The sequence below is a fragment of the Zalophus californianus genome, chromosome 9, assembly GCF_009762305.2.
Source record: "Zalophus californianus isolate mZalCal1 chromosome 9, mZalCal1.pri.v2, whole genome shotgun sequence".
NCBI lineage: Eukaryota > Metazoa > Chordata > Mammalia > Carnivora > Otariidae > Zalophus > Zalophus californianus.
In genome coordinates this window covers 120,899,049-120,919,021 of record NC_045603.1, presented here as the reverse complement: position 1 = coordinate 120,919,021, position 19,973 = coordinate 120,899,049, and the positions used below count along the sequence as shown (strand labels likewise).

General features: G+C 37.2%; 1 protein-coding gene across 14 annotated transcripts in view; it reads right to left on the bottom strand.

Moving 5' to 3' along the window:
* Nucleotides 1-19,973, bottom strand: part of NEBL (nebulette) — a 350,953-nt gene that overhangs the window by 58,439 nt on the left and 272,541 nt on the right. For 10 of the 14 annotated variants that reach the window (XM_027594770.2, XM_027594773.2, XM_027594779.2 and 7 more), the window contains 7 exons: nt 17,930-18,043; nt 16,197-16,298; nt 12,247-12,351; nt 10,415-10,522; nt 5,317-5,427; nt 3,665-3,775; nt 1,404-1,514 (listed from right to left, as the gene is read on the bottom strand). The exons of 2 other annotated variants lie outside the window; for them this stretch is intronic. In XM_027594770.2, the coding sequence (XP_027450571.2) occupies nt 1,404-1,514; nt 3,665-3,775; nt 5,317-5,427; nt 10,415-10,522; nt 12,247-12,351; nt 16,197-16,298; nt 17,930-18,043 (762 nt within the window). The remainder of the gene's footprint in view (nt 1-1,403; nt 1,515-3,664; nt 3,776-5,316; nt 5,428-10,414; nt 10,523-12,246; nt 12,352-16,196; nt 16,299-17,929; nt 18,044-19,973) is intronic. 2 more of the 14 variants (XM_027594774.2, XM_027594772.2) reach the window with 2 other exon arrangements.

Below are 19,973 nucleotides of genomic sequence, written 5' to 3'. Positions count from 1 at the left end.
GGAATAGGGTCCATAATATTAAGTGAGAAAACCAAACACAGAACAAAATACAGGGTATTTAAGGATTTTTTAAGTCTATGTGTACATATGTGTTATGTTTATCTACGTGCACATAAGAATAGATCCAGAAGACTCTACAAATTTGCAACAATGGCTGTATTTCAGGAGAATGGAAGGAGGGTTCAAATGAAAGGCGGTTTTCAAGGGCCTGTTCAGCACGGACGCTCCCCAACTCTGCCATTTCTACATAAAACCCCTGTTGGTCAAGACTCCTATGCCACCTCCAGATCCTTTGTCCAAACCAATTATGACCCTTCCATTCCCCTGGCCAGTCCCTAACCCTGGGGATGCAAGCAGATCCCAACACGGCAACAACTCCCCAGACAGTTAATCAGCTTCTTCTCGCCCTCCAGATTTCCTGGGGGGAGTCAGCCTGAGCCAGTTCTTCCTAACAGCAAAGGTCACATTACAGCTCTCACCATATCCCCACTGAAACACCCCCCAATCAGCCTTGAGGTAAATGGGCAGCACTCCTTAACCTGCACCCCAACATTCTCTTCACAAATGTTTCTCACAAAATCACCTCTTCCCAAATACTCTCTACTCCAGTGACACTCTTATATTCTCGAAAATACTGGAGGAGTTCAAGAGGCATGGAACTGGTTCTGGGGTATTTCCTTCAAAAAAATACACATATGGTTTGACTCTTACAATGTTGTTATTTGCTATCTGTCATTATCATAACATCGAAGCCAAAACTTCTAAATTAATATCCTGTCATTACATGCATTACATGAAGAGGAAAATATCAGATGAATGAACATGGTCATTCAGGATATAGAACACTTCAATCCAAAATGTTAACCCGGCAGGAATTTCCGGCATGGTGAGGAGATCAATGGGGTATTTTGAGAACGTGCAACCAAATCATACAGAAATGGTTATGACTGGCATGTTAGATTCTCAATATGTGATTTTCAAGGTCTGTTCAGAAAGTTGGAAACACAGATTTACAGAACAGCATATGGCCTATCCTTAAAGAAAAGGTAGTATGAAAACATCTATTGTAGACCAGATGAATGTGAAATTTGTTGTATTACAAATAAGGTAAGAAAGGGTGTGTGTGCGTTTGTGTGTGTGTGTGTGTGTGTGTGTGTGTGTGTGTGTGTGTGTTCTATTAAAATGCATTCCCCCTAGTTTTCTTTGATATATTCAAAGGAAATGAGTAAAGCAGAAACTATACATTTTCAAACAAACATGCTGATTTGGAATGGTCTCCATTCCAAACTTTTAAACTAGTCACAAAGCTTTGGGGAACTCCATGTACTAATCAGGTTGTTAATATGATTTGTGAAGTTTCAAAATACAGGTTTTAAGGCGTCTGCACCATTCATTCAACTAACCTGACTAGCTATCTCTGAAGCTTTTTTAGCATGTTGTATTTCAAGGGTGTCAGTGCCAACTTGCATTCCCTTCCCTTTAATTTTTGACTCCAGGTCTTTCTTGTATTCTTTCTGTAAAAAAAAAAAGGCAACATTTTATAATATTCAGACACTCTGGGGACAAACCTGTATCTGTAATCAATGATACCAAAAAATCGCTGAACATATTAAAAAAAAAACACATTTTACTTTGTACTATGAAATGTTCACCTAGAACTAAATTTTCTGGACTGCTTAGAACTGTATCACTATTCTCACTGAAGAAGGGTACATGAAGCTCCAAAGCTTTTTACTATACATGCTGAGAATCTTCACTGACAACTGTTTTGGGGGCTGGAGGATAGGGAGGCAGTTTTCAATGAGTTGATGCTGTAGAAAGAAGGCTGACTTGGAGGCCAGAGCACTCAATTGCTGTGTGACACTGGGAATGTTTAACATTTCCAGTTTACTCATCTGCAAAATGAGAGCAAGAATTCCTCCATGCAGGAGCCCTCTGAGGATCAATGAGACAGCATATAACATAGTGCTCAGCACATAGTAGGTGTTCAATAACTGATAGCTTGTTTTGGGCTTTTACTCCTATACTCATAGGCTAAGGCTGATTTACTGTTGCCCCTGCCACAATCGTGCCATTCTGCTGTGTCTGGAAGGACTCTGCCACTGAGAGTCTAAAATGATTTTCCCTAGTATTACCGATACACGATTACAAGGTCAACCTCTGAATGTGGACTGCACATGTCACCATAACAGAAGAATCTGTACAGAATTACTAACTTAGGAATATGTGATGACAATATTAGCCAAAGACATCATAGTGGCTTTTGATGCTTTAATTTATTTTAAAAATATGGATATAGCCAAAGATGATTGTAAATTTTTTTTAAACACATAACAATTTTGAATCTTTTTTAAAGATTTTTTATTTATTTATTTGAGATAGAGAGAGAGAGAGAGAGCATGAGCAGGGGTCAGGCAGAGGGAGAAGCAGGCTTCCCACTGAGCAGGGAGGCCGATATGAGGCTTGATCCCAGGACCCTGGGATCGTGACCTGAACTGAAGGCAGATGCTTAACTGACTGAGCCATCCAGGCGCCCCTTGAATTTTTTATACTTAGAATGCAATTAAATTACCAAAGAAGTTAACTAAACAAATGAGTGACCATGAGAACCATACCAGATCATCAGCACATTACACTCCTCTGGCCCCAGACACAATCATCAGGGTGGGAGTGGACACAGGATAGAAGCTGATCCAGTGAGATTCAATCCTAGAACCTTAACTGTAACTATAAGAAACAGATGCTCACTTCCCATTGGGATTACTGGCACAGATAGGAATTATCCTACTGTTAGGAGGCACCATCACTTGGAGATAGCCTCCCAAGGTTGAAGCAATAGAGAAGATAACAGAGCTGAGTGAAGAAGGAAGAGAGACTTCATTTGAATTCCAACCTGAAGGAAACTTGACTTTGGACTTCTCTATTCATAAGCCAAAATATTCCCTTTGTTCCTTCACCCAGTTTGAGTTGGTTTCCTATCATCTATCATTTGACTAATAGGGTCACCGTCATCACCATCACCTCAGTTTATGAACCTATGGGGACACAACTTTACATTTCTCATTGCTTAGTTCAGCTAGACTCTCCTCAAAGCACAGAGCCATTATCTGATACCAAAGGAATGACATAACACACAGATGAAAGGACTGAGAGCACCTCAGAGGCATTTCATTCCTTTCCACAAGTGCCATGTAAAGTGAGCAACAATCACTCTCGCTTCATAAAGAACTTTATGTGGGCTCACTGAGCAGCCAAGGCAAGGGCTGGGGGCTCTGCTGGGTGGGGTACAGGAGAGCATGTGAACCTCACTGCAGTAACTGACAGAGCTTGACAACACACGTTCCCAATCCTCTGCCTTTCACTTCCTTAAAAAATCAACTTGAATCTCCTACAATTATTCTGGTTTATTATATACATTTTTCTCTACACAGGGAAATGGTCAATTTTTCTCATACCACATGGAAAGCAGATGGTGAACATCTTTTTTATTTTATTTTATTTTTCTTTAATTTCTTGACTGGGAAATGACTACTAGGACATAGCTACTTATCATCATCTTGCACATTAAAGTTATGGAATGTATATAAATCTTTGAGAAAGATTTACAGACAAGGAAGTCAGCTGAAAATTCATACATTCTTAGTTGCTAAAAATATATACTCACCTCACTAGCCATTTCGGATGCACGTTTTGCTCTTTGAACATCAAGAACGTCTGAGTTAAGTTCCATTCCTTTGCCTTTTATTTCATTTTCCAAATCTTTCTTATATTCCTTCTATTAGACAAGAACATTACAGTTCAAAATTTCCTGGGACACCCTTTAACTGATATACTATGTCACATGCTTTCTAGAGACCACAGAAAGGAGAAAATATTTCTAGAGAGGAATGAATCAGACTCCTGAGTATTAATGCTCCTAATTTTTTACAGAGACTCTATTTTCTCTTTTACTCATGTTTAGCGTGGTTTCCAATTTTATCAGGATTTTCCCTTTCATCCTGCCTTCCAGTATATTTTGGTACCATATTGGTGCCATATTTTAAAAAGATGTCTTCCTTTTAAGTGGTGAGGAAGATCTTAGGAATGGATGCTTCTTATTAATTATTTGAAGTATTTCTTTGAAAGCTGTCTATAAAATATGAATCACCAAAAGATCATAGTTGAAAAAGAATTGAAAATTACAAAACCAAAAGGATTGATGTAGCCAAAGTTTAAAAAAAATTCCACTTTATTCAGATTCATAAAACCAAGTAATTTCCTACAGATTGTTAATACATAGTTTGAATGTCATCTATTTTAATGTTATATTTTAAGTAGATCCAAATGTCTCTGTTAATACTTGAGGTTTTTGTTCTGCTAATGAATTTTTTTTTCTTACTAAATGCATTATGAAAACAATATATATCTTGATCCAATTCAACTGAGTTGCACTTATGACTAACTTGCCAGATAAAAGATGAGGCTTCCTTTAATAATAAGAAGTCATGTTCCAGTAAATTCTAGGGTTCATTTGATGTTATTTTCTCTTTGTCCATTATAATTAAATTAGCTACTGCTCTGCTTAACTAATAGCCTAACAAGAAATTGTAATGACCTGAATGTAATTTTGGAAAGAGCTCTGGAGTCAAATGACCTGGATGAAAGTTGGAATTCCTTCACTTATTTGGTCATGGGACCTTCAAAAGACTTTAAGTAACTGAGCCTTGATTTCCACACGCACAGGCAAAATGAAAATAAAAATACTTATTCTACCAATGTCAAAGGGGAATTGGGGGGATCAAATGAAATGAAAGTATAAAACAATACTTTGAACATTCTGAATGGCAATATAAATGTAAAAACCATAACAAAGTAAAAACTGCAAAGACAATTTAAAGCTAAATGCGTATACTTAGAAAAGTTATAATTTCATTAAGTCACTGAGAGTTCCTTTTTTAAAACTGGACCTTTCTATAATGAATTAAAAGATGTTTAATCATAGTCTTATGAGCCCTTTATTCAAAATTTAAAAAAAAAACAACTAACTGCTATAAAACTATTTATAGAGCTTTTGAGGTACAAACACAAAATCAGAATATTTTTCAAGTTTTTCCAGAAACTCTAGGTGATTTCTTCCTCCAACTTTAAATGGAAGTGTTAATGCACACTTTTCTGTTTTTAATGAAAATTAAAAACTCTGTTAATAAAGGTCAAAGTGAGAGAAAGAGGAATGGATTAACATCTCAAACAGTTAGTAGGGAATTTTGGAGTAAATATTTCCTGGGTCATTTCTTTAGTTTCTTTCACAATATTTAATAGTAAATCACAAGATCCTACCTCTTTCAGAAGGTTGGTGATGTACTTTACATGTAAAAATTCTGGAGTCTTGTCTAAATCCAGTGATGACCTTCCTTTAATCTCCTTCTCAAAATCCTCTCTGTAAACTTTCTGTTAAATAAGACCACATAATTTGAGATTTAGAAAATAATCGTCACTATTGGAAAAGTATTAGAACAAGAGTTCCCAGAACAAAACTGAGGCTTGCCTTATATAATTCTACCACCTCAGAGTCTTCACAGCCACAAGAAAATCACTCCAACTTTACCATAAGTTTTAGAATTCTACCAAACAAAAGCAGAATCATCAAGTACCAACTGCCTCTGGGAAAGCACCCGGAGTGAGGCTGCTTAACATCTTACTAGTCTGTCATTGTTTGACCCCAGCCCAATTGGAGAGGAAAGCCCGTAAAGTTGGTTGAGAATCACTGGACTGGTTCATTCTAAAGGGAGTGGATCCATCCACCAGAAGAAAAACTGGCTGCATGGAAAGCCATTCAAAGCACAGTAGCCTAAATGTTGAGGTTCCCATCACCCCTTTCACTGTTAGGCTTTTGTGAATGTGGCAAAGACCATCTCTAAAATGTAATGGAGGCTGGAGCACATTTTCCTTTAATGATTTTGGCACTGAGACTATTTCTCTACCATCTGTGAATTAAGTTACACTGTGAGGAGTCTTACCTTCAATCCGATAAATTGTTCTCTAGGTAGGAGTTCACAGCAAGGAATGGAAAGGGGAGGCAGGGGTTGTGGAGGGTGGACATTCATACCCCCACCTCCCCTTTGACTTTCTTGGCCACCCTTTGGCTAAGATTCCCTCAATTCCAGCATTTGAACTATAGATTTGAAAACCAATGGCAACTCGCGCTTTAGGACTATAAAAAGAGTCTCTCTAAATAACAAAGATCTCCATCCATGTAGAATATTTCCCAGACACACAAAAGCCAATATTTTACCAACTAAGTATTTTATTCAAATTCCATCACAAAAACAATAAAAATAAATTCTGCATGAGACTGTTATTAATGCAAAATGAAAGGCCATTTCCAGGTTCATAATATACTTATTACAGAAATAGGTAATTGTTTAAAGAAATTCTCCCAAATCATGAGGGACGATAAGAGAGGCTTATTGTTGCCTCTCCTACATTTATGTCACATGCAACTATTTAACAAATGATCTGTGAAGAGCCACAAAAAAAATTTAATTTAATTTAATTTAATTTAATTTAATTTAATTTAATTTAATTTAATTTAATTTTTAAAAGGTCACAATAGATGTCCTGGAAACACTAAAATTTAACAAAGTGATTATTAAGAAGTTGCATTGAGAACATTCTGAGTTAAAGGAACTAGAGATATTCCCAAAGAACACTGAGAAATCACCCTCTTCTTTATGTGGAACTAACTGAAATTATATGGTTATAAGGCTGAATCTAAGGCATTTCCAAACCAAAAATGTCTTTTTAAAAAAGCAAAAATAAAAATTTGGGTATACTTATTTATTTCAGATAACTCACTTCAAGAAGCCCTTCTCCTATTAAAAACTTATTTTGCTGAAATAAGTCATTAAAGAAGTTTGATTATGACTGGAATTGGCCAATACATGATTGGGCGAAAAAGAAAACAAAAAAACCTTTAGTATGCTTTTTATGAAACAGAAGAAAAAGAACTTTCTTTTCAAAGCCCAGATTTAGAGACTTCTTCTAGAAAACACACTGATTAAACCTATATCTGGCATTTGAAGAAAAGTGAGAGAAGCATAATTATAGGCTATCCCCGACATCATAAACACTTAGCTTTACCCAGAGAAGGTTCAAGAAGCTCATTGTCAAGCTTACCTTGTAGGAATAAAAGCCATCTGTAAGCCAGACAGTTCTCTTTGTGTCCACTTCATTGGCCCTATATTTAAAGGCATCTTTCACATCAACCCTGGTCTAACAAAGAGTTTTAGATATTTTATGTTTCTAGCCTTTGGAGCATAAATTTGGTCCAAAGATATTTTCTATTGAAAGACTTCTCTCTCCTCAAACTCTGCTGAGCAGAAATATAACTGCTGAGCTTAAAAGTCTTATAGCCAGTGGCAATAATTAAAGGGAAAACATGTCTCAGCCTCTGCAAAGGATAATTTCCCCCTAGCGACAACAGCGGAAATCAGAATAGCAAAGATTGAAAGCCAATATTAACAAAAGGCCCACATAGCCCCTGATGTAAGTGAATTCCATAGCATGTAATAAATGTATTACTACAGCTGTTTGCACCTGATACCAAAACAGCCAATCAGAAGGAACTGATTTGGGGTGGGTTTTTTTTTTTTTTTTCAGTTGTCAATATTTTATTTTCCTTTTGTACCATGTAGCCATAGCAATGGTAAAAGCAAAGGGCTAGTTATCAGACTTCCAAGATCGGCACAAGGAAACATGCCTACATAGAACAATAGCACTTTTTCAGTACAGAAGCTATCTTTAAAGTCCCTGTCATCTGTATAGTGAAATTTGCTCTTGGGGAATCTATCTCTTTTGAGGATCCACCCCCAACAGAAAAAAAAAATCAACTGAGCATTTCATACAAAGAAAAACAACTTGGTCTACTTTGCCCACTGAGTCTCTGAGAAGCAGATTATCTATATATTTTGGGTTTGTTTTTTTAAATCCATCGGTTTTTATGACTTTAAGTTAGGGGACGATTTGTTTTCTTCAATGAGTCCGTGTTTCTCAAAGTATGTTCGTGGGACCACCGACAACAGAAGCTCCTGGGATATTGTTAAATACAATTCCCAGGCTCCACTGCCAGACTCATGAAGGACCTCCTGAGGCAGCGGCATGGGGATGTGCATTCCCAACATGCTTCCCTGAGACTTATCCACAGAGAGTTTGAGTACTATAGCCATGGGGAGAAAGAAGGAGAGGGAAAAGGGGGTCTTCAGAAGAGAAAATACAGAGTGGATCAAGGAGAGGAAAACAGGGGAACGTTTCCCACCGTGAGTAAGACAAGAAGATGGAGCACAAACAACTAAATAATAATAGTCTGGGGCTGACAGGAAGAACACAGAAAGCCCACTCTGAAGGTGCTGGTCTTCTCCTTAAAGGACGAGGCATGACTATCAGTGAGAGCTGGGGGACCAGGAGGAGAGCGACGTGAGAACTAACACAGGCCACAGGCTCTGGAGGCTCAACCCAGAGGCTGCCTTCCACTAACAGCGCAGTACTTTACATACTATTCTCGAAACACAGAAAAGGTGATATGGACTGAATGTCTGTGTAACCCCAAAATCTATATGTGGAAACCCCAGCCCACCCTCAATGTGATGGATGCATTTGGAGGTGGGGCCTTTGGAAAGAGATTAGGACAGATGAGGTCATGAGGGTGGAGCCCTCATAATGGGGTGAATGCCCTCAAACACTTCAGGAGAGAACACGCTTCCCCTCTCTACTCTCCACCATGTGAAGACACAGCAAGAAGGCACCCTGAAGACGTTCTCACCAGAACCGTGACCTGCTGGCACCCTGATCTCGGACTTCCAGCCTCCAGAACTGTAAGATATAAATTTCTGTTGTTTAAGGCACCCAGTCTGTGGTACTTGGTTAACAGCGGCCAAAACTGACTAAGACAAAGATAGTCCCGTAAAAGTTATCCCATTAAATGTAAGTTGCCGTCGGGCTTCTGAACTATGACGAAATTTACCTCTCTGCCAATTCAGTTAAAACAAACAGCTAATTTCATCATAATATTCACCAATTTCTTGATCAAACTCCTCTCTATTGGCTTAAGAAGCTATGAGATATGAGAAATACAAGTAATTTTCTCCTTTCTTGCTTGAAGAAGAAATTAAACAACTTGGACAATTCAACAAGCCACGGTAATGCCTGAGTGCCCTTTCCCTGAGAAGATGAATTATTACACACAGCAGCATAGATAGCAACAAATAGCACATATGTTGTTTTCAAAATTCCTAGGAGAGTTTCATTGTCCAGAAGTTATCATTTCTCTCTGTTTGGGTGTTGTTATTGGAGAACAGAAAAGATGGTGCCCACCGAGCACACCTGGCCTGGGGCCATAATCGGTTGATACTGCTGTCTGCTATTTCTGTCCCTCTGAAGTAATAACTTGGTGTACCCACAGAATCTGGATGTTGGCTGCAGAATAAACCTTCTGTGTCTGGTGTCTGGCCCCAAAAAATGTAGGGAAAAAAAGAACAGAAGAAATCTCACTAGGACAGAGCAAAACCATTTGGGGAATATCTGGATGTAATTCAGCATCATTTTAAGTAGATCACGAAGTGCATATACACAAAAAAAAAATCTTAACTGCTCTCTTCTTTTGATATTTTAAAACTTCCATGTCACTGTTTGGAGAGGGTGGGGGGATCTGGGGGCAATCAACTAAATAAGCGAAGAGAGAAAAGAGAATCACTCATGACTCAACCAGGTCCTAAATCATTGGCATTTACTGGATATGTGATTTCAGACAAGACAATTAATTTCAGTGGATGCTTATCAATTTAGGGATATGCCCACCTAGCATCATTACCTTGAGGGGATTAAATGAGCTGACATATATAAAGCCTTTAGCAAACTGCTTAGCACAGAGTAAGTATTTAATAAATGTTAGCTCTATTGTCACTGAAAAATAAAAGGTAAATAAAGCAACCAGCCCTTCATTTTCTTTCTACTCATCATAGATTTACACAGACACAACCTGAAAGTGTCAATTTTATAATCATAGAATGTGAAAGGGCAGTTAAGAGCTCACCTGGCCTGATATTGTATTTGCCAAATGAGAAAAACTAAGGGCCACAGAATCTCAATGACCCAGACAAGATGCCGGATCTAGAATGGGGACTCCCTCGTGTTCCTGGGCAGTGTGCTTTCCTCTAGACCCACTCAACATTCTGAATTATTTTACTAGTTCCTTTCAAATGATAAAACATCAAAAATGCATCAAACAGTTGATAACAGGGGCACCTGGTTGGCTCAGTTGGGAGAGCATGTGACTCTTGATCTCGAGGTCGTGAGTTAGAGCCCCAAGTTGGGTGTAGATTACTTAAAAATAAATAAACTTAAAAAAAAAAACAGTTCATCACAAATCAAAAGGACTCACCTCACTCTGCATCTTCTGAGCCTCCTTTGAAGCTTGATATGAGGGTGTCTCAACAAATTCAAGCATTGATTTTCCCTTATTTTTCTCATACTCTTCTTTGTATTTAACCTTCATTGAAAAAAGTATAAAAAGCACATAATGCTCATAAGCCCTTATGCAAATAGAGCAAAGTAAAATAAACATATCCAAAATTAATCATCCTAGTTTCTAACGTCATATTATTCTGGTCATTTGGGTTGGTCACTGGGTTCCCTGTGGTAAATAACATACAAAAAAGTAAACAGGTAATATATAAAAATATTTAAGGAATAAAAATAATTTATAACTACAAAATGTAGTTCTAGGACTTGGATGAAGTGTTTAAATACCTGGGATATATAGCTATATCTCATATTTGGGGTTAATATGTATACGTTCATGGTATACACATATATACATAGAGACAGAGGCAGAGAAAGATAAAGATCCCTGTGATGGCTTCGAATGTCGATCGGTAAATCATGAACAAGGAGGAAAACATAGGTGTGATTCTCTGTTTTTCTATCAAAGGGAAGACAGCGTTCTCTGGGACTGCTGACTTCTTCCATAGACATTGGGTGACACAGAGAGCTTTTATGTGATTACTTTCAGTTTCACCCTGCATTATCTAATAATATAATATCATGAATTATTTATTTCAATTACAACCGATCTCCATCTTATTTTAGTTTATAAAATGATATTTTCTATTTCTTAATAAGAGAAACTAGAATTATATGTAAGCTGTCAGAGTGATCAGCTTTTCTTAGCAATATACCTTTTAAAATTAAATTCACAGAAAAGTTTTGATCATGATTAATTTCATTCAGAAATATATTTTCATTAAAATTCTTATGTGTAAATAATTTTTTGAAATCGTTTCTTAAATTATATAATAATAGCAGTTTTAATGATGATTAAATCCAAAAGCAGTTTTTCAATACTTAGAACTTTGTGGTAGCAGGAAATGTAACAGGTTTTTAAATTCCTATTTGTAGGCCTATTTTTGTTTCAGAGAAGTATGATAGAGTGATCAATGAAAGTGTTTGAAAAAAAAAAAGAAAGCGTTTGAAGTGTAGTAACATACTAGGATATGTAATAACGTATGCCAGGATAAGACTTTGTGGGAAAAATTAAATAAAAATAAGAACACAAAGAGAAAAAAAAGTACATTTCCAAACTTTAAGGGAGAGCCAATTTGTTTTTTTTAACGAAGGTGGGTATCAAATCATTAAGGAATTTATGTTCCACAGGATACATTTAACGGAGTGATGTAAAATTATATCTTAATAGATGCTGGAATGACATCTTTTGCAACTACTGAAACTCAGAATAAAAAAATGTACAGGTAACACCTCTAAAGTGTGCAGGGAAGATTTTTTTTAAATTTCTTTCAGGGAATACATAGAATTTTATAGTTGAAAGAAACATTAATTAATGTAAGGTAATTTTTAATAACACTTCTAACTGATCTGAGAAATTCTAATAAATTTCGCACCTGGAAAATTAATTTTGCACCTCATGATAACAAATGAGTGCACTATAAAAACTGAAATCCTCATGAGATTTGGTCATCGTTTAATTAATTGATATAAGTTTAAAATTGTGTGGAGTAACTTATTTTATGAAATGCTTTTACACTGAAACATGGTTCCAGCTTTCCCACCCCAGTCATATAGAGAGAGTGGAGTCTGAGATTTTCCAAAGCGATGTTCACTTTCTCAGGAGGTAAGTTCTATTCAGCAGCCGCACCTTCTCAGTGGAGGTGCATGGCAGTGAGTGGCTAAAGGGTCCAGACAAGGAAGGGTGCCCACCTGACTCTGGAGCGTGGCATTGCCTTTATGGTGCAGGTGTTCAGGAGCATCGGCGTCGAAATGATACATTCCTTTGTTTTCCTCAAAAAACTTTCTATACTCTCGCTAAAAGAGAGAACATGAACATAAATTCAGAATAAAAGAGCCCAATTAGAACACCCATTACTTAGGAATGCAAACTGAAAAATACAAGCCAACAACTGCAAAGCTATCGAGTCCCATGGCAGTGGGCTGCTCTCGTAGATTACAGACACTGAGGGAAACAGGCAATGCACCACAGACCAGCAGCTCTAGGTGGTCAATGTGAGACACCCTAGAGAAGCAGGGGACAATTAGCTGTCAAAACAATGTAAAAGATGCTGGGGAGTGGCAACAGAAAAGTCAGTGATGGGACTAAAGTGAACAAGCAAGGTGGGCAAAATAAAGGCGATTTGTCCAGTCTTATCCTAGAACAAAAGGCACCTCTGATAGCGCCTACAAGAAGAGAAGGAAAGAAAAGAAGAAAGAACAGAACAAAGGAAAGCTGGAGGCAGGAAAGGAAAGAAGTTGTGCGTGAGGGTTCAGCCTTGAGGAAGACTGATGGGTCATAAGGAAAATAAGAGAGTGAGAAATAATTCAACTAATTTTCCTAAAAAGAGAGGGCAGGAGGTACCTGAAAGAGAAATGGAAGAGTCTGGTTAGAGTTCGTTGAATTTTTAAGGCGAAGAAATTGGATTAAGACTATTATTTAGAGACATAGACAAAGTGATGAATTTGGAAGAGATGCCAAATCTGGCAACCGTGGGACACCAAATACAACAGGCCACGATGAAACAAAAATTGCTTTGTAATTTCTTTCATTGGAGACTGGACACTTTGTTATTTCACCCTTTTTGGAAAAGACTTCTAGAGATAAATGGTAACTCTCAAAGACTCGAGGCTTCAGAGACTTCAGCTAAAGCTTGTTGCTCATTCAGCAGTGAGGATTTCAGGGAAAATGGCAATGTTGTAGGATGTAAGGAGAAGTAAGCCGCATTTTGAAAGGGAGTGGGAAAGAGCTGGCCAGAACAGAGCTGACATCCGGATTGCTGCTCCAGGGATCTGAGAGTGAACCAAGAAGAAGCCCAGAGCCAGGGATGTGAAGGATGGATGCACACAAAAACGGCTGTTTCATAGGGACACAGCATCAGTCCCCAGAGGCATTTCTGGGCGATTAGTGCACTAAGATGTGTGTCAGCCAAAACTCTAGCCAGAATAAAGTGAAGGAGTAAAATGCCCCCAGGAAGCTCACGAAAATGTTCCCATAGTACATCTGTCAAGAAGAGAACAAGCTCTAAATTTTGGCTCCTGTGCTAATTAGAAAAAACAAATAAATAATCTCAAAGAATAACAGTATACTTAGAGACTTGAGAATTTACTTAAAAGTTAGTTTATAATATGCAAATAAAATAATCATGAATTGAACATAACACACTAGAATGTACTCCATACCAAGTTAAAATCCAGAACTAGTAAAGCCTAGGATATTATGTCTGCAATACTGGATATAGACTAAGGAAAGGTCAATAAATACTGTCCCCAATGATCTATTTTAGTGACGGAGAGTTTCAGAAACTCTCATTTAAAAAACAAAAAACAAACAAAACGTGTTTGAAGAAAGATCTGCAAAAGAATTTTCAAGACCTGCTGCTCCTTATGTAATAGTCTCTGTTGCCTCCTAGTGGGAACGACACAGAGTAACATGCAATACATATTTTTCATTTATGCAAAGTTATAAAAGAAACCGAAAGCTACTAGAGCTCTATTTTCCAGAGGGAAATGGTCCTTCAAAACTTTAATTAGTACAGCTGTTCAAACTCAAAAGGATTAATTTTACTCTACACACTATGTGTTAAAAAAAAAAAAATGGTGATTTATACCAAAGACATTTACAGGTCTTTAAAAAAACAGCCATTTATAACCAACTGACAACTAATTTTGGCAGAATGTCTGTCTATTAAGCACTTTCTTATTCAATCTTTTGCTAAAATTAAGCTGCCTTTTATAAATCAGCAAGATTCCAATTCTCCCCACATTAAAATTTAAAAGAGGGCAATTCTAATGTACAATAAATTTTAGCCAATGTATTCGCATACAACTTTAATAAACAGATATTCAGCGTAACATATTTTAGTCTTAAACTTTCTCTCCCATGAAGTAATTATTCAGTCACAATTTTTCTATGGAGGGAAAAAATCTATAATCTAGGCAAAAGCACCACCTGAACCAAGATTTAAACTTTCAAAATGGTATACACAATAAATGTAATATATGACTTTGCTGAGTTTCTCTGCCGAAGCGGTGATAGGAACAATTTATATTAAGCTGTGATTTTTTTTTCAGCATATCAAACAAAGGTCAATATTCTTGAAGAAAATATTGCCTAGGAGTGGCATGTATTCTTCCAGCTACCAAATTTTTAAATTACCACCATGATATTTTTACTGTCTTATTTGTGCACAAATCCTCATGTCCTCAGGAAATTTAACTCAAGTATTGACGGAGAATAGTCAAGGGCAGATGCCACTCCGTGATCAGAATGGGATGGCAAAGACTAAAAGTGAAGAAAGCAGCAGGCTCTGAGAATAGAAACGTACCGACTTTTAGAAATATCCCTATGAATCATAGAGGAAAACGTGAATCTAAAAGAGCCACTCGAGGAGCAGAGAAATGTGTGCAGAAGTGGGAGGACAAGACTTGAAGTGGCAGGAAGCATGAACGAAGTATGCCGGACCTGAGTCTGATTCTGTGCCTGACAGTCCTCTCTGCCTCCCTGCCAGCCCAACAGACAGCAAGAATGACAGACTGCTTTTCTTCCCGAGACCAGGGATAAAAGTCAGTTAATTAATTTTAAAATTTCTGCGAGTATGAATTATTTACACACGTAATCCATTTCAAGAAGGATGACATCGTTGGAGAAAGGGGGATTACAAAATAATGAACAGAATTTCCAACACATCAAAGCCAAAGGTAGACATTTTTAAACCTGAATTGAAGCTATATCTCATTATTCAATAGTTTGGGAATCAGGTCTGGACTACAGATTTTTTTTTTTTTTAATCCAGGACTGTGAGCATATCTTCTGAAGACAATTGTTTTCAGATTTCTTGCCCAACAGAATTTTCCGTCTGATCGTACCTGGCCCAAAGCAGATATTCAATACATCTGCATAATTTTGATCGAGTGAGTGAGCCTGTAATTATTAAAATAGGTGCAGAAAAAACTCGAGGTCAAATTACAGTTCATCATCACCATGGGCCATTCTGAGATGCCGGCAATGGGGAACAGGTGAGCCGGGGTCATCAGTTTGAGAACCGGCGAAGTCAGGGTCCACACGCACTACGTGTTTGAAACAGCAGCTGGGAGGTGAGTTCTGATGGAACGACCACTTGGCAGTGTGCACAAATATTTTCATTAGGACATGAAAAAACCACTGGCTCCCCCTAATTGCTCTGAAGAAAATGTGGAAACCCTCACACGATTAAAAGTAGAGTGTCAGTGTAACGTAGGATTTACTTCCAGGGGAAATACAAATTAGACTAAGACAATTTTCTATGTTACTGGGGCCTGACATCAGCCACTCTGCTCTAACCTGCATAAAATAAAAGATTCTTGATTTAAGCCTGACCTTCAAGTGGTTTCAATCTAACTGGGAAGAAGAAAGACAGAAAGAACACTTGTCCATGTGCTTTGAAGCGTAGGTGTTCAACAAGAAAGTTTGCATTCAAGAGATGTTAAAGAGCTAGCAAGGACCCCCTCTGTAAAGCGACAGCTTTGGTGGGATTTAAGCAAGCAGGCCACTACTTTCCAATGAGTTAGTTATCCAGGGAGGCGTGGTGCCCTGGAAGGAAGCAGTTGTGCTCATGAGCACTGCAGGCATCCCGGCTCCATGGAGACACACGGCATCTCTAGTTGCCATCTAACAAACTTACTCGGCTGAGCATTTTGCTGGTTTTCAAAGCATGGTCTAAAAACAGGTTTGGGAGATCTGATACTGGCTCGTGCATACTTTGAATGTCTTTCTTGTACTTCACCTATGAAAATAACATGGAACAAAATACCATCTAGGAGAAGAAAAGGTGCTTTTGTATTATCGCCATCATTATTTTTAATACATCATAAAGTACCTAAATTTAGTAGTAAATTAAGAGGCGAATTTACAAGTAGCCACTAGATGGTGCTCATTTACTACTGAATGAGTAAAAAAGTTACTTCTGGGGACGAACATATTTTGATAATTGCTTTATTGTTTACATATTTTAAAAGGGTGGTGCTCACAGAATCAAGTAATTTTAATAGACATTCTGTTTTCAAAACAAAAAGATTAGCAACTTTATTCTTTAGAAATTACTACCGTATTTTAATTACGCTTTGGAGCAATTTCAGGGCTTTTGGTGTTTTTCATCCTGTTGCCTTATAGACCTTTTTCTTTTTTTACCAGCTCTTTTGAAAATATAATAATATTAGTACTCATCATATTAAAATATTAATAAAAAATATTTGATCACGTATTGTGTGCCAAACACTTTTCTAACCACTTTACATGTAGTACCTATTTAATCTTCACAACGACCCTAGTGGAGAGGTACTTTAAGTATCTCCGTCTTACAGATATGTAAACTGAGGCACAGAAAGATGCAGGTATAGTATTAGGAGGTAGAACAGGATCCAAATCCAAGCAATCTGATTCTAAACCTCGTGCTTCCAAGCACTATGCTCTAGGTTCCTGTAAGTGTATTCCAAGTCTATTTGCTTTACACTTTTATACACACACACACACACACAGGATAAAAACAAATAAGAAAAGTAAACCATTTTGATATTCCCAATGATCCCAAAAGACCCATTTCAATTGTTGGTAACAAACACAAGTGAGTTAAGGAACACAAATAACAATACCTACTAAACATCAGTGAAAGTAAGATATGCTGAGTCCCAACCACCTGGCAGGAGTTAAAAGGTTTAAGTGATCCAACAAACAGTTCTTCATCTTAATACATGTAAAGGTACTCCCTACGCCCTTCAACAATAGCAAAGTGGTCCATTTTTCCCCATTTCTGTTTTTACATTCTACCTAATTCTAATAAAAATTTAAGGCATCTTTTCTTATAAACTGAAACTTAATTATTTTTTTAAAACATAGGCCAAAACCAAATCCGTGAAGGAGTATTTCACAGCATTTACATAAGGGATAGGAAAGAAGCCATAAGCCGTTACAAGTGTAATTTCTTAAAATTTCTTTATTATAAACTACCATGTACTAGGTTGTACTTTACAGAAGCCCAATTTCCTGGGTATAATTACATGAGTTAACTATTGTCACAACCACTAATTTAAGATACTACACACTACTTTTTTTGCAAAACTCTGTAATCTATTTCTACTTTTGATCACATATAATAGTTTTATTAGCAATACTATTCCTACTTATTAACTAAACAGCAATCAGTAACCACTAACAGTAACTTACAATAATAATACATGTTTCTCAAAAGGCTTCAGGAAAATATGCTTCAGTGTTTTCAATTAAAATTACTTGGAAGCTACATGATCTTGATTAAGTATAAGGTATTGCAATATACTCGGATTCTGAAAAAACAAGAATCAAAAGATATTGAAAATAATTTTCTATGAATCATAAGTCATGAGGCACAAAGTAACTTACATCGCTCACCAGTGCGGTGGCAAGCTGACTTTGCCTAAAAGAAGCATTTTCAAGAGGATTGTAATGATGTTTCTTACCCTTCATTTCATTATCAAATTTTTCTTTGTATTTAATCTGCCATAAAAGAAAAAAAAAACCAGGGTAAATTAAATAGTACATTTACCTTTAAACTTTCAGAATGACACAGCTGATTTTTAATTAGATCAGATAAAAGCTACCTTAAAAACGAATGGTAGAAAAGTTTAAATTCGTGGTATTTTTCCTCTGGTAAAGCTTAATTAGGCATAAAAAATTTTTTTATGGAAAAACCACCTCTACTTGAACATTGATCATAAATGCAATTAGGCATGAACTCAAATCCTATTAACAAGAATTATACACTAATATCTCAGGATTTTTAAATGTCAGTTTCCATTTCTGCACTCTTATAACCTACGATGAATTAGAGATTGAGACCACAAATGAGTGAAAGTCTATCACATTTAGAAAATGGAACCTGAGCCCCAGCATTTGAATATGCATTTTCCTGAGGGAATTATTCCAAATACAGGACATGGTTTGGACTACGGTTTTTTCTCATCATTTCCCATTTGTTCAAAAATTCATTTTTAGGGATTACATTTTCTGAAATGTCCTGGGTCTATTTAATGTCGATTTTTATTCCTCTTCTTCAGCTCTCCACAGTTGTATTCAGCAGCAAACTATCTGTAACATGCACTCTGAATTATTTTTTCTCCTTTTTAAAATAGTCTTAGGGCAATCCAAGAAAGGATTATCCACTTATCCTACAGAACTATATAATTCTCTATGAATAGAGAAATATGTGAATGTAGGTTATGATAACTATCTGAAATATAGATACGAATTCTTTACCAAAAACCAAAACCAAAAAACTAGTTACTCGAATCTCACACCCCCTCGGATGCCTGTCTCCAGGAAGGGATGCACAGACCTCAAAAGCAGAACTATTTTGTTCTCTTGTCATAGTTTTACACTATTACAATTCTCATCATATTTTGTGTTCTTACAGGATTCTCATAATGCACCTTTATTCATACATCTTAAAGCCCTGCCTCGAAGTAATTTTTATTAAGAAGCAATTTGGGAATGGCTCACATTATCTATTTTAATCGAGTGTATACTGGGTGATGTCTTCCTCAAGGACACATGTCTGATACCTGTGGGAGGGAGATAGCTAGTGAAAATCTTGGGGGGAATACATTTGGTAAAGATTCCAACATGGTTTACAGGACATATTTTCTGTTGCGGTTCTTTTTTTTTTAAGATTCTTTTTTTTTTTTTTTTTTGACAGAGAGACAGCGAGAGCAGGAACACAAGCAGGGGGAGTGGGAGAGGAAGAAGCAGGCTTCCCGCGGAGCAGGGAGCCCGATGTGGGGCTCGATTCCAGGACCCTGGGATCATGACCCGAGCCGAAGGCAGAGCCTTAACGACTGAGCCAGCCAGGCGCCCCCTGTTGCAGTTCTAACTGCTAATAATAGCTTTCTGATTTTCACATTGCCTTACAAATTCAAGCAAAACCTCATTTATTCTAATTAGTTTGGGAAGGACTCTATAAAACAAGAAAAAAAATCTGATTTTGTAAAAAAAAAAACTATTTTATGTCTTGAAATCAGGAATATCACCAACGAAATAAATTTGGACCTCATTCACTACTTTCCACAGCCAAGGCTTTCCCTACCTGGTCCTCCCCTAAATACACAATTCCACTCCCTTTGTACTCTCCACATCCTTCTGCTAAAGGCACCCTTCACCATATTTCAATCTGTGCTTTTGTCTCTCCAGGTTTTTAGTGCCTGAAGGGTATTTATTACTTGACAATGAGAGAAGACTGTCTTAACTGACTTCTACTCGAATGGCACTCTTGACTCAGCCAGATTGGCTAACACTCTCCACTTACTCAGTAAAACATTCTAACTGATGGCCTGGGTGCCCTGAACATGCTCAGCTGGTAGCTATTTACCCATCAACTGATCCAGCTATGCAGTCTTCTTGGCTTGCATCACGTTTTCCTTCAGTTACTCAA